This window comes from Cibotium barometz, chromosome 53 (genome assembly GCF_041138505.1).
Source record: "Cibotium barometz isolate CiBa-2024 chromosome 53, ASM4113850v1, whole genome shotgun sequence".
In the NCBI taxonomy this organism is placed as follows: domain Eukaryota; kingdom Viridiplantae; phylum Streptophyta; class Polypodiopsida; order Cyatheales; family Cibotiaceae; genus Cibotium; species Cibotium barometz.
In genome coordinates, this window is record NC_141098.1 from 41,465,616 (window position 1) to 41,486,978 (window position 21,363).

General features: G+C 45.5%; 1 protein-coding gene across 5 annotated transcripts in view; it reads left to right on the plus strand.

The window, feature by feature from the left end:
* HDA15 (histone deacetylase 15) overlaps positions 1 to 15,298 on the plus strand; it is a 112,887-nt gene extending 97,589 nt beyond the window's left edge. The window contains exons 13-19 of one of the 5 annotated variants that reach the window (XM_086789475.1): positions 10,224 to 10,332; positions 11,707 to 11,786; positions 12,793 to 12,875; positions 12,998 to 13,043; positions 13,595 to 13,766; positions 13,948 to 14,051; positions 14,852 to 14,898. In XM_086789475.1, the coding sequence (XP_086645601.1) occupies positions 10,224 to 10,332; positions 11,707 to 11,786; positions 12,793 to 12,875; positions 12,998 to 13,043; positions 13,595 to 13,766; positions 13,948 to 14,018 (561 nt within the window). In that variant the 3' untranslated portion in view covers positions 14,019 to 14,051; positions 14,852 to 14,898. Of the gene's footprint in view, positions 1 to 10,223; positions 10,333 to 11,706; positions 11,787 to 12,391; positions 12,585 to 12,792; positions 12,876 to 12,997; positions 13,083 to 13,594; positions 13,767 to 13,947; positions 14,297 to 14,851 lie in introns of those variants that run through there. The other 4 variants (XR_015264515.1, XM_086789473.1, XM_086789474.1 and 1 more) reach the window with 4 other exon arrangements.
* Positions 15,299 to 21,363: the final 6,065 nt, after the last annotated feature.

Below are 21,363 nucleotides of genomic sequence, written 5' to 3' on the forward strand. Positions count from 1 at the left end.
AACTCCATCTCCGCCTCCCCGTGTAATGAAGTCAGCCACCTCATCAATGTTTAACCCAAATAGCGTGGGGGAAAGTGGGCATCCTTGCTTCACACCAATGGTGCTAGCAATAGTCTCGGACATACCTCCTGGACATCTGACTCGCCCAAAAACCTGCTCATATAATGCATAGATGCCCCATGTCATATCTGCTGGTATGCCAAGAGACTGTAGGCGCTGAAAGGGCCTCTCTCGTGGTACTGTGTCAAATGCGTTGCGGAAATCCACAAAGCAGCAATAGAACTTTCTCTTCCTCACTCTGGCCTGATCAATCATACATCTCAAAGTGAATACATGGTCAGTGGTAGAGAAAGCTCTCCTGAAGCTTGCCTGCCCTGATGAGCGTAACCTGCTCGCTCAGCATATAAGCTAAGCTCTTGCTCCAACACTGCACCATAGAGTTTGGCCAAAACGTGGCCAACCATAACCGTCCTGTAGTTGCTCGGATCGAGCATATCCCCTGTTTTGTGAATCGGCACAATGGTGTGCATCGTCCACTCCGCAGGCAAACCCTCTGCTAGTGCCCTATTAAACAGGTGTGCAAGAAAAGGAGCCAAAGAATCTACTGCATATATGAGATGCTCACCCTGCAGGCCCATATGGTCGGCGGCCCGTCCATGCTGTAGGCGGCGGATAGCTTCCTTTACCATCGAGTGGGTAAAGAAGCTAGCTGTGGTAGGTCGAGGCTCCTGTGGCTGAGGTATAGTTGGCTGCTGTGGGGCATGGTATAGGCCCTCTGCATATGTGTGCCATGTCTGTGGGTCTGCAATAGGTGTCGGTGTCCGGGGCTCTCTGAAGTGCCGCCATGAGATAGGGCTATCTCTACTCATGAAGAAATGAAAGATCTCCTCATAGATATGAGGAAAGGGTCGTGATGCCAATAAAGTTTAAATTTTCTAGCTTCTTATTGCATGCTTGATGGGATAGTGTATGACATGGGGTCAATATAACAGCTTTGTTATTTTTTAGGTGGGCTGGAAATCGTTTTTTTCCAAGAAAAAAAAGATCCTTCTAGTAGTTGAAAAGAGAGAGCGTCTGCATTGAGCAGACTGCAACCTTCAAAGGAGGAAACAAGCTACAAGATCCCTTTATACGAGGTCAAAAAATTCCTAAAACTATAAGGAGAGAGGAGGGGGGAGGGGGAGGGGAGGGGAGACTTGTTAGCCTTTAAGTCCCTGGTGTGAACAGCGCTACACATGGGCACTTTTTACCTTGTGTTGGCAAGGGTTTTTTCCTGTGTGAACACAGTCTTGTGTGTTAACAGGACTTCCTCTTCGGCTGGCCGTTCTCAAAGGGAGGGTACATTGGGGGAGTGGGAGGGAATAGCCACCCTGAGGGTCTATCGACACAAGTCCAAGGTCCCCCGAGTGATGAAGGGGCGTGGGCTCCAAGTGTGAAAGAAGTCAGAACGGTGCTGCTGCATCTGATTTGAGTCTGCCGGTGAGGTGCTCCCGACATCCCTTGAGGGTGTAAAAAAAGTCTTCCAAATGGTGCGGATAGTCTCTATTGGCGGTGATGGAACCATCTATAGTCTCGCTGCATATTGCAAGCCAGATGTGCCGGGTGGCAATGTGGCTGATGAGCTCCCATCTTTGACTCGAGTCATGTCGCTGGGGTCTGCTGAGGCAATGGGACCAAGAACACCTGAATGGCCATCATCCCAAAGTGCGTGAGCTGCAAGGCAAGATGTAGGGCTGCTCCTATCTCTGTGTGTAACTGAAGTGCCCGGGGGACTAGGGCCTTTTACACACTTTCATACCATTAATGCATATTAGACATTAAACATGGCCATAACCACCAATTCAAACTCCACAAGGAAAGTTGTAAATGTAGATATGTGCAGGGACACAACACTCAGGCTGGAATGGGCCGACCAACCCCCTTGGGCTATTTGATTACCCAATAAAAAATTTAAGGAGTACAATCTTTGGGGGAGTTTTTGGGACTCCAGATTATCCAAGTACAACTTATGGCCTTGCAAATACAAGGGACTTTGAACAGTAGTCCAATCAGCTAACCTGTGAGCATATGCCTAGATTACGAAGTGCCCGTAAACCTTCTTGTTCCAAGATAAATCCCTGTAAACTGGATCAAGTACACATGTAGGCTCCTTGTGTGCAACACATGCAGCTGCAGGTAAAAAAAATCAGAAGCAGGTGCCAAAGAGGCTGGTACAGCTGGTACAGTGTGGTAGAGCAGGCTGGTACAATGGATTTAGTGTGATACAGCAGGTGCAGTGCAGCGGATACACAGGCCGGTACAGTTGATTCAGTGCGGTACAGTAGGTGCACAGGCAGGCACAGCAGGTACAGTGCGGTATAAACAGTGTAGAGAACTTGATCCAAAGCTTCTTTGTGTTGAAAGTCTTCAAATGAGGCCTTGAACCATTCTCTAAGCTTTGAATACATTCCGGGGGACTTCCACTGTAGACAGTCAAGAACACTCCCTGAGTAGCCCTAAAACAGAGAATTAGGGTTTTTGCAGATTTAGGACAGCAAAATGGAGTTGGTAGAACAGTGGCCAAACTACAAGTCCATTGCGATAGAATAGCTGCAGCATAGCCTGTAGGCAGCTGGGAGCAAGAATGATGATCATGAGAGGGGGTTGGAAAAGGCTGATTTCTGGATTTCAGCCTCAAAGAGTGAAGCCAAAGCCATGGATGGAGGCCAAAAAGAGAAGAGCTGCCAAATCTAGGGTTACACACACACACACACGCTTACCTTAAATGTGTGTTGGCACTTCATTTCTGTCACTTGTCAAAGTGATACACATACACTTGCCCCTGCATGTGTGTCCACAACCCATTAATGCCACCTTTCAAGCTAATACACACACTTGTCCCAAATGTGTGTCCACACCTTGCTTATCCTCGGTGCTGCCCAACTTATAACTTGTCCATACTGCATTTAAGATAGTGTGGCCAATTTAACAAAACGTCCAGCCAGCCCATAAGTGTATGAAACCTCCCAATAATAACAGAGAAGATCCTTTCATTAGTCAAAGAAAAGGCCTGCCAGAGTGGCTGAGTACAAACATTGCAAAAATGCAGTCAATATATACAAAAAACATAGAAAGGGGAGCTCCCTCCATGGCTGGCTGCTCTCGGAGGGAGGTTACATCACACAGGGGAAGGGGGAAAAGCCACACTGGGGGCCTATAATGCCAAACTCCTCCGTCCTTGGAAAGGTAGGGTCTAGGGGTCCAAGCGTGAAGGAACGTGTCAGTGTCACACTCTTGGATCTCATTACTTCTTCCTCCTCAAAGAGAAAGGAGGCCTAGATTCGGATACCAATGTAATTCAAGCATGGGGCTCAGCCACTTAACTATTAATGCAAATTAAACACTTATAGATGGCCACAACCACATTCACAATTCAAAAACCTTCAACCATGAACTCTAAAAGATAGAGCTATGCAAAAGCGACACCACGGGGGCCAGAATGGGCTTCTCTTCTCCCTGACTGGAGAAAGGCCAGATTATCGAAACTACAATAACCAATGTTACAACAATATCTGGGCCTCTGACATAAGCATCAATCACTGATGTATAAATATCAACACTTATGTGGGTATTGATTGTCACCATAATCACAGTGCCCCATGTTATAAATTGTCTAGCCTTTTAGTCAAAATTTCCATCATTTTTTAAATAATGTGAATCGGTCACCATAAAATACGCACATGTCCTTTATGTTGGGGTAAAGGCATTATGCCCACCCTTGTAGTGTGTACAAGCCCATAAGTTATAGTACATAGTACACTTAGTACTTTTAATGTACTAAGTGCACTATGTGTACTAGTGCAATATACATGTGTGATAGGGGAGTCACACACTTATATCATGAGTTGACTTATCCCCACAACTCTCTCTCTCCTTCTTCTTCTCTGTGTATGTCTCACACATGAAACCTAACCCTAATTCTCCCATTCAACTCATTATGCCTACCCTTGTAGTGTGTACAAGCCCATAAGTTATAGTACATAGTACACTTAGTACTTTTAATGTACTAAGTGCACTATGTGTACTAGTGCAATATACATGTGTGATAGGGGAGTCACACACTTATATCATGAGTTGACTTATCCCCACAACTCTCTCTCTCCTCCTCCTTCTCTATGTATGTCTCCCACATGAAACCTAACCCTAATTCTCCCATTCAACTGGTATCAGAGCCTGGAGGAGTGCTATGTACAGCCGGCAGAGCTGTGAAGCTTGCAGAGAGGAAAATCGAGTGCTGTACAGAGCGAGTGCACAACTGGTCGCCTGTGTGCAGAGCTGGTTGCTGGTCGACTGTGTGTCTCGTTGAACCAGTCTCGCAGGTAGTCAGGCGAGTGTTCATACCCAGGCGGACACGTAAGCAGGCTTCCATACTCAGGCGGACACGTAAGCAGGCGTCCGCACTCGTAGCGCGAAGGGGAGGCAGGCGAGCGAGGAGTTTTACGCGCAGCTGAGGAGTCGGGCGCCGTGCGTCGCCAACTCGATAGCACACTCGAGCATTCACACAACGCAGAACCCACTCAACGCGAGTCGCTACAGTCGCTCTTGCACTGTCGGCTTCAGCCCGTTGTTTTTTTTTTGTGCGCCTACCTCGCATGCGCCATCAACTGCGTGCGCTTATCCGCCTTGTTGTGTGCGTTGCTGCGCCTTGCAATGAGATGCCACCTGTACACCAAGGGGCAGCGCTCGTAGTAGTCTTCTACAGCACGCTTGAGGATACTTACGTGTGAGGAGTCCTTAATCAGCACAATTTTTTCTGCAGCAACATCAGCAAGAAGCGCCCCCCCCCCCCCCCCCCCCCCCCTTCTGCAACAGCATCAACACAAAGAAATTCAGCCTGCAAATTGTAGAAAATCAGAAAATTAAGAGGTATTTGCCTTCAATTTTGGGATTTTCCTTGTCAATTATCATCAATTGAGCAGGTACAGGTTGCAATGGCTCAAATTTGAGCACAATTGGCAAAATTGGTGACATTGGTCACAATCAAGATCAATTTGCAGGAAATTGGATGTCAAAATTTGGGGCTTTTGATGTAATTGTGCAATTGGGCATTCCTACATGCTGTATGATGTGAGCAATCTCACATTCGGGCCAAAATTGCAGGAAATTGCAGTGCAAATCAAAGGGCTTTTATGCCGATTGGGTTGATTTGCATGCAGGCACTCGTATTTGATGCTTTGGGCAATGTGTTGATGCCTGTCAAGCACTCAATGTGCCTGTAAATCAAGGGCTTTTATGTACTAGATGTATATGTGGCCAGGGGGAAGCACTGTGAAGACTCTGGATGCCTTCATGTGCGTTTATGTACCATGTATGATCAGAAATTGATCTTAAATCAAGGGGCTTTTCAAGATTTTATGCTTGTTGAGCTTGGCAAAGCAGCAGGCAAGACTTTTATGCCTTGAATCCTCAGAAATCAGCTTGCAGTCAAGGGGCTTTTGCTCAATTTCTGTCCGGGACTGTTGTATGCAGTGGTGGGGACTGTAAAAATCTGATTTTCACTCATTTGGACAGCCAGGAGAGCATTTATTGCTGTTGTACTTGTTGGTACAGATTTGGTACAACTTTGTGCAAGTTTTGGCATGGCTGTACATTGATTTGAGTGAAGAAAAGGTTCAATTTCAGTTGCTGTACTTGCCGGTACAGGTTTGGTACATCATTGGTGAGCACTTAGTACTGCTGTACAATACTTTGGAAGGGGAACAGAGCACATTTAAGGTGCTGTCCTAAATCTGCAGCAACCAGATTTTGGTGATTTTATCACATACAGTGGGAGTAGAGTTGCATTCGTGCTTCCGCAGTGGGAGATAAACTTTGGGAGAACAACTGTGAGCACTTTGTGTGCTTTTGGTGCAGTGTTTGCACATTTTGCAGGGAGTCAGGCATTGACAGGTTGCATATTGCTATGGGTCATATGCAGATGTTGAGGGTGCTCTTCTTCAAGAGGAGATGAACAGGAAGAACAACTCTGTTGGAAAGTCCAATGCAATGAATGCACGTGGGAGATCCCAGCAAAGGGGTAAAAGCCAAGAACGGGGAAGGAGCAAGTCCCACTCCAAAAAGGACTTGGAATGCCATTATTGTGGCAAGAAGGGACACATCAAAAAGCAATGCTACAAATGGAAAAATGATCAAAAGGAAAAGGGAAAAGGCAAAGACAAAGACAAAGATGTAAAGCCAAAGGGAAAAAGTGGAGTTAAGATTGAAGAAGTCAATGTGTCACATGCAGGTGACAGTGAGGATGAGGTTCTATTCACGTCTTCACTTGATGCCCATTCACTTCTTGCAGGAGATGGTCATGGTATGCACTCATGGATCATTGATTCAGGTGCCTCCTTTCATGTCACAGGTTGCAGAGACTTGTTTGTCAGGTATACTGCTGGCAATGGAGTAGTAGTTTATTTGGGTGACAACCATGCATGCAAGATTCTTGGCAGAGGTGATGTGAGGCTTGTGTTTTCAGATGGCTCACAGCTTATGCTCCATGATGTCAGGCATGTGCCTGAGATCAAGAAGAACCTGCTTTCTACTGGACAGCTTGATGATGCTGATTATGTTACCACATTTGGTTGTGGAAAGTGGAAGATTACTAAGGGCTCACTGGTTGTTGCCAGAGGCTCTAAGGTGGACACTCTTTACTTCATGCATGCAGGTGTTTGTCACCATGCTAATGTAAATGCAACCGAGCTGCCGGAAATCTCTCTGTGGCATAGCCGGTTGGGACACATGAGTGTCAAAGGAATGGAGCAATTGTCTCGTTTTGGTTACTTGCCTTCTCTAAAGTTTTCAAGTTTTCAGTTTTGTGAGCATTGTATATAAGGCAGGCAACTCCAGTGTCCCCACAAGAAAGCTCTTGGACAGAAAGATGCTCAGTTAGAGCTTGTGCATACAGATGTATGTGAGATGCCTCAGCTTTCTTTGGGAGGGGCAAAATATTTTGTGTCTTTTATTGATGATGCCACACGCAAGGTGTGGGTTTATCCTCTTCGTTTGAAGAGTGATACATTCTCAGTGTTTCAGAAGTTTGTTGCTCATGTTGAGAATCAAACTGGCAAAACACTGAAGGCTTTGCGTTCCGACAATGGTGGAGAATATATGTCCAAACAGTTTCAGGACTTTTGTGATGCTAAAGGCATCAAGAGGGAGCTCTCTACTCCTTATGATCCTCCACAAAACGGGACAGCAGAGAGGATGAACAGGACCATTCAGGAGAAGGTCCGTTCTATGTTGTCACATGCTGCGTTACCTCATGGTTTTTGGGCTGAAGCTGTTATGACAGCTGTTCATCTTATAAACAGGTCACCTAACACGAGGCTTGGTGGGAAAGTGCTAGAAGAAGTATGGACAGGGAAGCCTCCGTCCTACAAGCACTTGAATGTTTGGTTGCGTTGCGTACGTGCACATACGCAGGGAAATGCGCACCAAACTTGATCCTAAGTCTCACAAATGCATATTCCTAGGATATGGTGACAGAGGTGAAATGGGGTATAGACTTTGGGATCCCGTGAATAGAAAGATTATACGCAGCAATGATGTCATTTTTGATGAAACATGCATGTATAAGGAGCCTGCAAGGCAACAGGAGCCTGGCGGAGTCATCTTTGATGATGATGGACATCATGGACAACAACCAAAGGCTGTAAATCAGCCATTACAGCAGCAAAACCAGCCCTTAAATGGTGCTGAAAATGGTCCAAATGGACAGCCAGAGATGGTAGAAGATATCCCTATGGATATCCCACAGTTAGAGGAGATTCCGGGCATGATTTTTCAACCTTATGGCATGGAACAGGAGCCACCAATAGGTGATATGCAGGCTGGACAGCAATCTGCAAATGATGGTCATTGGGTACGGAGGTCCACTAGACCCTCCAGAGCCCCTGACAGGTTTGTTCTAGGGATTGACTACTTAATGCTCACTGACAGTGGGGAGCCCTCATGTTATAAGGAGGCTTTACAGAGGGTAGACAAGGCTCTTTGGGAGCGTGCCATGAAGTCAGAGATGGATTCTCTGCACAAAAATGGAACATGGAAGTTGGTGCATTTGCCTACAGGCAAGAAGGTTTTGCCATGTAAGTGGGTTTACGGGCTCAAAGTTGCACCTGATGCAAAGCCAAGATACAAAGCCAGGTTAGTGGCTAAGGGCTTCAAGTAGGAATATGGTGTGGACTTTGATGAGATCTTCTCTCCGGTGGTCAAAATGACCACACTTAGAGCTGTATTAGCTTTGGTTGCTCATGATGATTTGGATTTGATTCAGATGGATGTGAAGACTGCTTTTCTTCACGGTGATCTCCATGAGGAGATATATATGCAACAGCCAGAGGGTTATGCAGTGAATGGAAAGGAGAAGCTTGTATGTAAGCTGAAAAAGAGTCTTTATGGGCTCAAACAGGCACCAAGGGAATGGTATCATAAATTTGATACATTCATGAAATCACAGGATTTCAGGAGAAGTGACATAGATCACTGCTTATACACCAAGAAAGCTTTGGATGGCAGTCTATTGATCCTCATCTTGTATGTTGATGATATATTGATTGCCGGGAAATCTCGTAAAGAGATGGATGTCTTGAAGAAGAGGCTGCATCAAACCTTTGATATGAAGGATTTGGGTGATGCAAATCACATTTTGGGTATGCGGATACTTCGGGACAGAAATCAGCATGTGCTGTATTTGTCTCAGAAGGAATACATTGGCAAAGTTTTGTAGAGGTTCAATATGGACAGGGGGAAGAAGACTAGTACTCCATTGCCTCCATATGTGAAACTCAGTGCTATGGACAGCCCACAGTCAGATAGTGGCAGGGCTGATATGGCCAAGATTCCGTATGCTTCAGCTTGTGGCAGTCTCATGTATGCCATGGTTGCTACTAGGCCGGACATTGCATTTGCAGTGGGAGTGGTTTCTAGATACATGGCCAACCCTGGCAAGAAGCATTGGGAAGCAGTGAAAGGTGTCATGAGATACCTGAAGGGCACACAGGATATGTGCATATGCTTTGGCAAACAGGATGCATTAGTGCATGGTTACACGGATTCGGATTATGCCGGTCATCCAGATAACCGGAAGTCTACTACCGGTTATGTTTTTACATTCACAAGAGGTGCTGTGTCATGGATATCCAGGATGCAGAAGTGCACTGCCTTATCTACTACAGAGGCCGAGTATATTGCAGCCACAGAGGCTTGCAAGGAGGCATTATGGCTATCTCGGTTAGTGGTTGATTTGGGTTATACAGGGGATATTCCATTGTTGCATTGTGACAGTCAGAGTGCCATCCAGTTGGCAAAGAACCCTGTCTTTCATGCAAAGATGAAGCATGTGGATGTGAAGTATCACTTCATCAGAGAGGTGATAGAGAACAAGCAAATTCAGCTTGTTAAGATTCATACGGATGACAACCCAGCTGATCTGTTGACAAAGAGTTTGCCTCCGGAGCGGTTTGCTCATTGCAGACACTTGATGGGCATTGGATGAGGCCAATTTCAGCCTTGATATGGCCTTGTATATTATCGTGTACATGCTGATTTTTTCTTTTCCTTCATTTAAGGGCACTTTGCCTTTAAGTGGAAGGTTGTCGGGGTAAAGGCATTATGCCCACCCTTGTAGTGTGTACAAGCCCATAAGTTATAGTACATAGTACACTTAGTACTTTTAATGTACTAAGTGCACTATGTGTACTAGTGCAATATACATGTGTGATAGGGGAGTCACACACTTATATCATGAGTTGACTTATCCCCACAACTCTCTCTCTCCTTCTTCTTCTCTGTGTATGTCTCCCACATGAAACCTAACCCTAATTCTCCCATTCACTTTAAACCTTGTTTACATGGCCCTTGTCGAGGCACTTTTGGTGGCTTGCAAAAGCAGATTCCCACATATCCATGTCATCCCACCAAGCATGGTGAACAAAACCAAGTGTGCCTGGAATTTTATTTGTGCATAATCCCCCAATCCCAAAGCTTGTACATCATAACCTATTGGGTGTCCTGATGTCCCTCCAAAGCCTGTCCACATGAAAAACTAAAGAATGTCCAAAATGGTGACAGCTGTAGCCTGTGAGGCTGTTGGATTGCAAATCTTAGCCTCAGGATTCCGTGTTTAGCTCAGGAGTCTTTTTGAATGTATTGTAGTTGCATATGTCTGCCTTCTTTTAAGCTGATCATTTGTATTTTTTCAGGTTGGTATTGATGAGGGAGAAGGGTATTCAGTCAATATACCCTGGCCTTGTGGTGGAATTGGTGATGAAGACTATCTTTTTGCTTTTCAGCACATTGTGCTTCCAATAGGTGGTTTCGTCACCATTGTATTTTTTCTCATGCCGTAATTGATGAGTCTCATAGCTGTTGGAAATTAAAAGCATGTGAGTATACACAAGTACACCGATGAATTTTTTCAATTGACATGATGAATACAAACTTCCCAACACAGGCTCTGCAATGGAGCATGAGATGAGCTAGAAAAGGATGCTGGTGGAGCTCAATTTGATACCACTTCACAATCTATAAACCACACACTTTTCCTCCACAATTAATACTCCACCATAGAGAATGATCTGGCATTGACTTCATGGGCTTCCAACATTCATGATCAATGCCCCACTATAGAGATTGATCCGGCATTGGCTTCGTGGACCCCCTTGCTAGCAATATTACCAATGTCTGTTCAGTAAAGTAGTTTGGCATCACAAGAGATCTCATCCTGACCTTGCCCGCACGATTCACTACAACCTTTATAAAGTTTCCTTTTGTTTAAGCAAGGCACTTGAGTTCAAACTTCTTATTAATGGCATCTATCTGGGCACGAGAAGTCCACCAAACAGAAAAGCTGAACTCGAGATTGAAACATGTAAAAGTTGAGAGGAAACAAATCAGCAGCTAATATTGTATTGCCAACCCTAAAAGCGGCTCACCCATTTGAGCAGTAGCAATTAATGGGCCAAAATTTTGATTGTTGTCTCTGTGAGACCTTAGACTAGGATGAAGGCTAGATGCTAAATGCTGAGCTGGCCTTCAGCTAGGCCCCTAATTGCTGGTCCGCGTGCTAGTTAGCATGGTCATTGCTATTTAGCACCTCCGACTGCTAGCCAACCATCTGTGCCACACTGGAAGGAGTGATGCATTTGATTTCTTTCATTTTTTATGTCATACTGGACAAAGAAGTCATTTCGAATAGAATTTCAAGTAAACAAGTCTTGTTTCCGATCTCTTCAGAGCCATGACAGTAAGTCTACTATTACTTGATTTTTCCTATTAAGTATTAAGGCCTCGTTAGGACACCCCCTGCCTTTCATAGAGTTTGCAAAGACCTAGCCTTAACTGTCTGATCATACGGATGGGCATGGACTCATTGCCTGTCAGGCCATATACTGACTAGGTAGACACCACATGCCTGCAGTTGTGTAACCTTGCCTGTTACAACCGCCAACTCCCTGGGCATAAATTACAATTTATAAAAACCGGCTTCAATGTATGAGAAGTTTTACCAGACAAATGTGTAATGTTAAACAGCAGTCTCTGTAGCTCATACCAAGACTTTTAAATTCTCAATGTATTTTTAAGTCTTTGGAAAGTCAAGCTGAAGCTGCAATTCTCTAAAGAGATCAATAATTAATCACTGCTGTGCAGCTTAGCATTTTCTAATAAACTTCTTGTCTTGAACAGCTGTACAGTTTGGTCCAGACGTGACTATTATATCTGCAGGTTTTGATGCTGCAAAGGGTGATCCTTTGGGTGGTTGTGAGGTGAGGTTTTCACTTGCCTCTTGCACAACACACACTTTCTCTTAAGCAATCTCCCGAGTCTTGGAGGAGGCTTAGTTGGTCAATTGGAAGACTGTGTCTTTTGGAATAAGCAAGGGAGCTAGCCAGTTCATATTTGCATGTGGGTTGACTTGTTACGACCGAGTAATGATGTAATACCTAAGATTTTTCTGTTTTGTCTAGTGATTGCCCTCAGTTAGTTTGGCTATCTTATCTTGACTTTCTTCATTTGAATCCCCACCATTCTAAGTTTGATGATCTTTATTTAATGATAATGCACTAGAGTGACATTCAACCCTGAAATTTACATCTTCTTCCAATATGTGCTATCTTACATCATGCATCTATTATCTAGCTGCTCATGTGATGGCGATTTGTTACTTCAGTGGGTGTTGAGCTTGCTTGTACACTGGATCCCATGTATTTCAGGGCAATCACAGGCTTAAGTATTACCTTTTCTTCTCTCTTTTCAGCAACCATCTAACGTGGTTTTGTTTCTGGTACTCAATTTGGTGGTCGGGGGACTTGGTCTGGTTCTGGTTCTCTCTGTGGAAAATTCTGCTGCTGTTCTTTTTCCCACAACAAAGGGATTTAGGCATTTAAATGTGGCAAAGAACTCCTTGATGGAATTGACTTGAGAAGATTTGGGGAGGATGATTCATGACATGGGGTCCCCTAGGATGCTTGCATATGAATCCCCAGCAAATGAACACTCTGAAGTTTGTTTGGTGATACTGCTTGATGGGTGTCTGTTGTGTTTGAATGCGGATACTGAGAAACACCTTCCCCGACTCAGTTACTGGAAGTCTCATATGGTATGTCGTGCTATTGAAGGGTTGTATTGGAACGAAATGCCCAAAAATGATGTCAGACTCCTTATAAACATGCATCATGTATCTAGTCATCTAGCTTCACATTTTGTACTTGTAAGAAATGAGCCCGGTTAATAGTTTTTCTAATATCATGTTAAAACTACGTACTGATACAGGTAACACCTCTTGGATATGCTTACATGACACAAATGCTGTATTCACTAGCAAAGGGAAGATTGCTTTTGGTTTTGGAAGGAGGGTGGGTCCCTTTTCTGGCTTTTTAAAACATGTTTTGAGAGAGCGATTTGGCATGTAGCAGATTGTTTTTTTCATGTTATTTCTTTTCCTGTGTAGCTAAATTCTACTTTCATTTTTGTGCAGATATAATTTGCGATCCATTTCTGCTGCAACTGCTGCTGTTCTGAAGGTTCTCTTGTAACCTTTTTTTGGATGGCCATGTCAATGGGTACCCAGAACTTAATGCGTTACTTCTAAAGTTTATGAGTTCAAACGTGGGATCTTTACAGACAGAATCCCTACCAATTGGATGGGGAAGATCCCCTGTCCACGAGGGATGAACGGGTGAGATCTCCCCTGTTCACAGGCAGGGGTTGCCGTTTGTGAAGACCCTTAAACTTCTCACGTAGAAGATGTGGTACCTGTCATAAAACCCCAAGGTCTGGTTGAAATGGTCCATAACTGAAGGACTGTATTTCAAAGCCATTTGCATGGCCGAGCGCTTTTGTACTCCAATCAATCAGTGTGCCAATATTTCACTGCTTTTGAGGGTTTACGTAGAATAATTTGATCTGGATTAGGGTTTATAATGAAATGGTTTCTCTTGCTGAAAGCATACATCAGACTGAATCCTTAGTTGCTTATACTTGTCTGCTTCAGTTGTCAGAACCTAGATGCTAGACTGAAGCCTGGAATGTTTGGAAATTGCCAACACAATGACTTCATTTACCGTCTTGACAGGTGCTTTTGGGTGAATCTCCTGGTCCTGTTCCTACAAACTGCCAGCCCACAGAAGCAGGTTTAGCTGCTGTGTTGGAGGTTTGTCATGTCCAGGCTCAATATTGGAAGCTTCACGCTTTCCCCATTTTAAGAATGAGGTCACAACTGGCTGCTTTAGAGGCCAAAATAAAAGGTGTGCTGCTCGAATCTTTGAGAAAAGCTTAATGCAAAGTTGCATTGGGTTGCTTGAGTTTGTCAATTTCTTAAAGTGATCCGTGTTCTAGAGAAACGATGAAATAAAGTTTTTGTTATTCCTTAAAATTTTGTGCTTAGGAATGCTTGTGGCCATGACACTTAAGGAAACACATGTGCAGAAGATGATCAACGGCCAGCATCCACTTCATGTGCAGAAGAGCTGCAGCTTAACTCGGGAATTCACGGATGAGAATGCCGGTGTTTTCTAGTGAAAGAAGCCTAAGTACTGATTTAAGGAAAATTTGCAGTGTGAATACAATATATATTTGTGAGAGTCTGGTTCAAATTGTGTGTTTAGTATAAGACGATCTGCCAATGAAGGCTGAGAGAAATCTTTTTACTGTGTAAACTGGAAGCCCACCATGTGTTTCTTCCCTGAATAGGGCCCCTCTGGGATTTACCATAGTTCTGAATAGGAAACATTTTTGTAAGATGGATGGAGAGCTTTCCTTGGTGTTCTAATATTGTTATAAGTGTCCAGAGTCCCTCTCCCCTCCCCAAATCCCCCTGGCTAGATTTTCTTGGTCCATTAACTTGTCCTTTGTCTGCATAAAAATTTCTTCGCAAAAGTTAACCAGTGCAGCTTTAGGAGGTGAAAGGGCCTGGGCTTGTGCAAGCAGTTCTTTTAAAGAATTGAGGACATTTGAGGCTTGTGTGCATACTTAGTCCTTGAGCAGGAAAGTAATGCTGGTAGGAGATGAAAAGATGCCCGAGGAAATAGGGCTCTTTTTTGTCTCAGGCAGTCTGAAGGTGAAACTGGGATTCTACAAAACACCCATTTCACTGACTTTCCAGGTCCATAAAATGAAAAGGTGAGCTGGAATGAAAAGGTGAGCTGGATGAAGGATGCATTATTTAAACGTGTCTGCCATTTCTCTTTTTTCAGTTGTCTTCAACAGGTCATCCAGAGAACTTTACATTCAGTTCAAACCAACAGTGGTTATGGGCTGTCTCATGAAGAGGGTTGATGCAAACCAGTTTTTTTGTGTGTGAAGTGCTAACAATAGATGCTTGTATTTGCAGGCAAGCACAGGAACAAGCTAGTTATACGAGGACCAATTTGGTGGAAATGGGGGAGGAAAAGAATGGTTTACGACCACTGGTTCTCAACGTCTATGTTAAGATAGATCTGTTCAAAGGTTGTACCATAAAATACGTGACTGTTGTGTGGGTAAAATTTTGCCACATCACATTGGATGGTGCTTTTGTAAACTTGGTAGCTTGCTATGTCAATCAGGCTGTGTATTATCTACAGCATTCCGAAAAAGCACTCTGCGATCGATGGCAATGCAACGGCAGACTGACAGCTGAAAGATGTGTCTATGTATTTCAGTAAGGATTGGCTCTTTACTTGTAAGCAGAGACCATGGGCATAGGACCAGAATCTGGAGCAACTTCAAATAGAGGAGTAGTGGACAGAGGTTGTACTACATGCACTTGAAATGGATAAATTGAGCTTTTTTGTTGGCAGTCTCACACTAAATGCAATCTCACACGAAATAATCGAAAATAGTGTAGTCAACCACCAAGAGTTCTGCAAATGGTCAATGCACTGAGTTAACATGGTACTGTCTCAACCATATCATCTCTAATGATGCTGCTTACTGAGACTACAAGTGCATACTAATGTCTTACGTAGGGAAAAAACAAGTGTATGTTATTTATTGGAGACCATATGGGCGCATTAAGCTATGAACCACAACTGGTTGTGGCAGAAGTGGTTTTGTTGAAGAAAGCCACAGATCAAACGCCAGTAGTACAATAAACATAGTCAGATGAGGTTGCATGGTAGAGGCTGCTCCATGCTTGAGATGAACGAACGTGTTTGATGGTGGCATTGGTAGTTTTGGTGAAGTCTTTTATCAAACTTGATCAACATGGTGAATAATTAGATGAGATTGCATGGTAGAGGTTGCTTTATGTTCGACATGAACGAACGTCTGGGCATTAAAATAAGGCTGTATTTCAGATTATATTTCACTAGTGGTAAGAGACCTGTATTTCAGATTATATTTCACTGTTCGAGACGAACGAACGGTTGGGACTAGCACAAAGGAAATACGAAGGTGAGAGGCCTGAAGGGCTAGTCCCCCACCTTCCTCCTTATACGGCATGGCGACCAACCTCAAGGGCCCAAGCAATAGTGCCCCACGTAACAATATGGGTGGGAGCCTAATCCATAGTGAAAATACGTAGGATCCTTCGGTAGACTTGTTGGGTCTTTGGCCAATCCCAAAGACAGTGATGCTAAGACTTTTGGGGATGGCTACACCTCTGACATAATGCTGATCTGCCTCCAATGGTCAATCAAGTGCCAACTTCTAGGCTCCTATGTGCTAGCTGCCACATGAAAAGAGTGATCCTCTATGGTCGAAGGCCGCGCTACAGCCGCTTCCAAAAATTTGTGAGAAAATGTAGCCTTGGGATTGGCAATGTGCTACTGTTGCGGGAGTGCCCTACGCTTGAATCCTATGGAAGCGCCATGTAGTGTAAGCAAAGAAGGGGGTACCAGGCGACTCCTCTGTGTCCTTTGGAACTTGCCATGCCCACTCTCCCAGGTTCCACTAGAGATTTGTGTAAGTCTTGCCCTCCCACATCCACAGCCGCCATAGTCTCTCTGTGGCCACCTTGGTCGGTGGAGGGTTGATGTGTCCCTCATGTGCGTCAAAACCAATCACCCTCACCCTCTGCAAGGTGCAGAGTTTGATCTTTTTGATTTGCCACCATGAAGCCCGATAGAGAAGGTGAGTAGAGTGTACTCAACACTCCTAGCAAATGTGGAGGAGAAGGATCCGATATCGGGGCCAACAACTCCGGAGGGATAGAAGAGTCGATGTTGAGGCGAAAGTCGGTCTTTGCTTCGGATCCCAAGAAGGCCTCTCTCCTTAGCCTCTGGGGGTAGCTATTTGAATGCAAGCCAATCTCCAAGTGACTTAGTGGGACTTATATACTCAAGGCTCCCCATGATATGTGTGTGTAAGCCTTGAGCATGTGACCACTAGGCAGCTGGTCACAAAGGATACTAGATCAGAGGTTGTCGGAGCTGCTCCTCGCAGGCTACTAGGGTTGATTGTTGCTGCAGGACCGGCTTGAGATGATCCCAAGCATGGAAGAGACTGGTTGCAAATCTTTCCTCAAATGCTAAGTGGGCTAAAGCCACGTGCTCACATTTCTGTGAAGATTTATCTCGTGCTATGAGGCCAAGGGCCTCTTAGGGGTCGGAGTGCAGGCAGAGATCCTAGCCAAGAGGATGTTCTTCCAAGGCTCACTGCCGAGAAGAAGACCACGAATAATCAACTTGCCCAATAGGGCACGACTCTGGATGGAGGGGTCGATGATGCCCATGCCCCCTCGGCGTCGTGGTTGAATGATCACTCTCGAGGCCACCTTGGCCCTGGTTGATCTCCGAGCATTGAAAGCCCATATGGTTTCGGATCAAATGTTGAACCTGACCAAAACATGCTTGAGAGAGACCAACAAGAGGTAATGTACCACATGGTCGCCAAGAAGAACCTGGTTCGCCATGAACTCTAGTATAACAACTTCTGAATGCTTAGAAGAAGGGGGGCGAGCTGCTGCTCACGGGAGATATCAATGCCAACTTGGCATCCAAGATAACGAATTGGAGTTTCCTTGGGGATCCATTGAAAAGCCTCAATTGGACGCCAAGTTGGGGTAGGGGACGAGCCAACCCAAAATCCACATGACTTATGCCAGTTGATCTTTGCTTCGGATGCATGACAAAAAAATTTCAAATCGCCTTGACGAATCTCTGGAGCTTTCCCTCATCCCTCGACAAGTATGTTGTCTTGTCGGTGAACACGGAATCAAGAAGCTTCTCCTTCGCTTGTATGATGCAGTCCTTGGAGTGTGGTCTCTTAGGTGGAAAGAAAACTGCTCATGGCCTTAGCGACGAACAAAAAAAAACTCATGGCCTTAGAAACGAATAGGAAAAGGTAAGGTGCTATAGGGCACCCTAGCCAGACTGAGCATGAAAGCGGAAATTTGTCACCTCTAGCACCTTGAATAAGAACCTGGCTATGAGAAGCCGAGTAAAGTCTCGATACACCTTGGGGACCCTCTCTTGTGGGAAACCCATCTTGCACATCGTCCCCTCCAAAAAGCCACAATCTACTCTGTCATAGGCTTTCTTGAAATCGAGAAGGAGCATGCTACCGCATCTTAGCTGATGCGGTCGCCTCCCAAAAGGTGAAGATGTTGTCCAGAATACTCTGATCCTAAATGAAACCTGACTGTGTACCATGAATCAAGTCAGGGAGAAAGGGCTGCAATCTCTGGCCTAATGTAATGGCCTCGGCCACAATTTTGTAGGTAGTCCCTAGGAGGGTGATGGGTCTCCACTGCTGGATCTCCAATCTATCACAGATGTCCTTGGGAATCAAGTGAATCAAACCCTCCAACAGCCTCTCCACAGCATGGCTCCTGTAACAGTTACGTCCTTGAAGGTAGCTCTGAGGCCACCTTCCAAGAGATCGCAATGTCCCAAAAAGTAAGAGGTTGGAAGACTATCCTCTCCTAGGCATTTTCCCCTCGGTAGTGCCGTCATAACTCCTTAGCTGTGAAGGGGTCAGGAGGAAAGTCCTAAGAGAGTGAGGGACCACCTCACTCATATCTTCCCATGCATGCTTACGCGCATCCATCACTTTTGCGAAAATGGGGGCACCGATGAGAAGAGTGCTGAAGAAATCCATGGCGATGGCTTTCACATGCGGGGGACCTATAATAATGGATCCATTTGGGCCTCGCAACTTGCGGATATCCTCTCTACGTCTGTGGGCCTACATTCTCAAAGAAATCTCTTGTGACCTTGTCTCCCGCTTGCGTCCAAAAAGAGACTAGTGTGGTATCTGTACTCCACCCACCACCGCTCAATGGATTTGAGCTCCGTGCGGGCGGCATCTCTCAAACCACCGGCTATCTGATGCACTCTCCTGAAGTTGTTGTAGAGAGGCAAGACTCCTGCGAATACTCCTCTCCTTCTCTCGGAAGCTAGCCAATCTACTCTACGTTGCCTCCTATAAAAGATTGCTAATCTCATCAAGGCCTGCATCTAGGGCTCGTGCAAAACTACTCCTTTAAGTGAAAATCCAGCCTCTCCCAAATACCCTCTATCCTGCTGTCGATCTCGAAGTCCTAAACGAGGCCATCTAGAATCCTGGCAGTCGTTTGTTTGTCATGCCTCTAGGGGTCATCCGCCAGGGAGAGAATAATAGGAGCATGGTTGGAAAAAGTAGTGCCAGCCAAAATACCAATCGTGCTGCAACGCCCATAACCCCACTCATCAACATGGAACCAATCGAGTTTAGATAGGTTAGGGCTGGTGTTCCTGTTGTTAGATCTAGAGAAAGAAAAACTCTCAAGACTACGTTCGAGCTTTAGAAGATGTCAAGGTCTTGTTCTGTGAGCGCCAATATCAACTCTTCCCATGCCGAGTACTCTGCACTGGATATACTGGTCATGCCAACTCCGAGTCTATCATCGGTCGACTCCAACATTGTAAAGTCCTTGCCCATACACTAGAAATCTACCTGACGGAGTGTACTCCAAAAGGTCGCTCTACCGGCCATGTTCAACACAGACATTCAAGAAACCAACACAGTTCTCCCCTATTCTGATGGTAACCCATTGAGCCTCTCTAGTGACAATGTGCCTGGGTCTACCACTATCGACAAAAGCTGCTCACTGTGGAAATGCATTTTCCACCCTATGTCCCGAAGGGGCCAAAAGAGTGGGACCATAAGGTGTGATTCTTGCCCTACAAGATGTTCCTGCACAGGGGTGGCAGGTTCGTCCCTCTGAAAGATGGTGCTCCTGTAAGAAGAGAATGTCAATGGGACCACCGACTGCTACTCTGTGGAGCTCCTCTCGAAGGATACCACACCTTTGGAAGCATTGTGGGCCCCCCAACCCCCGTATGTTCCATGAAACAATCTGTATAGCTAAGAGCGGCTAGAAATGGAACCGTCAGAACTGCCCTCCACTCGGAGAGACTTGGGCATGGGTTTCAATGGAGGGAAATCACTGTCAGTCCTGGGGCAAAGCCACGCTAGATGGGCATGTATCTTGGCCTCCATGCGGACCCACTATATAGCCCTAGAGCATGCACTCTAGACTCGAGCTATCACAATGCAAGTATATGTAGGATGGGGAAAGAGGTATTGCCACAGAAACATGTAGAAAAACAAAAAGGACCACCTCCAGTTTAGAGGACACCATCTCCTATGCTTGATTCTTGAGGCCGAAGCCGCCCAACTCCATCCAAGCTAAAGGCCAGAGGAGGGTAAGCACATCTGTGATGTGCAGGCGATGCCCCTTGTATACCGGTGGATACTATGTCTGTGCTCATTCGTCCCTTGTGCTGCACTTAGGGGGAAGCAAAAGATCATCGCTCCACTCTCTGGGGTGAATGGTAGGCTCAGTTTCCTCGAGGGAACTATGAGGGGCCCATCATTGTCAGGGGGTTGCTAAAATAAATTCTGAAAACGGGTTTCTGACAAAACTGTATCCTCTTGGATTCTTTCAATCTGGTGCACCTCTATTGACCTCGCTTGGCTCTCGATGTCAGTTTTCGGCTGTCCCGCCTTGGGCCACAGATGCTGCCACTCTCCTGTGCTGGTTTCAGTTGGGGCCTGGTGCCCTATACATGACGATTTGAGTCCCACCCATCCCCCTGTGGTGGAGGATCTCAATTGTGGCTAGAGGGGGGGACAACTAGAGGTGGCCTCCTGGACTGCCGAGGCAAGGGCAAACTCAAATGAGGTGTCCCATCTGGCGATAGATAAAACATTGGCCTGAGAGGCCAGAGTACTTCACCTCTACAAATTTAGGTCCCCCGCAAATTAGGGAGTGAAATGATGCGAGGCAAGTCCTTGGGGATGCGATACAGATTGGAAGGGATGGAATCCCAACTGTCTGTGAAAGAATCGACGCGGCGGTGGGGGGAATTCTATCACACTCCCGATAGCACCACCTATCGCTGGGAGGAGAGGAAGGTCTTCCTTCCTGAGGTTTGGAAAGAAGACTATCATAGGAAAGCCTGAGACACTAGCTAGAGGAGAGGAAGGTCTTCCTTCCTGAGGCCTAGAAAGCAGACTATCACAGGAAAGCCTAAGATGTTAGGTCGAAGTTGTGCTGCCACCTCGTAAAGAAGGCCTGGGCCATACATAGTGTGACGAGGCTCAGTTGCATAACTCTGTTCGAAGCTACAGGCAAATTGAACTCAACTCGGTAGTCAGCCACGCCTAAGAGGATGAAAGTCTGTATCTTTCCAAGCACATGAGCCTGTAAACATATCTTTGAACTGTCTGCGTGCTAGGGTGCTATCCACAATCTTGCATACCAAAGTGGAGGCCTCCAAAGAGGCAATCGTCGAAGTGAAGAGCTAGAGATCTTCTTAAAAAAGGGAGGACGACTCTGATCGAGAATGATGGAGCGTTGCCATGGAGTCCTCTTCGGGGTACAAGACCAGATGAGAAACCAACCCCAAAATCTGTAAGCATCTGACTAGGGAGGGG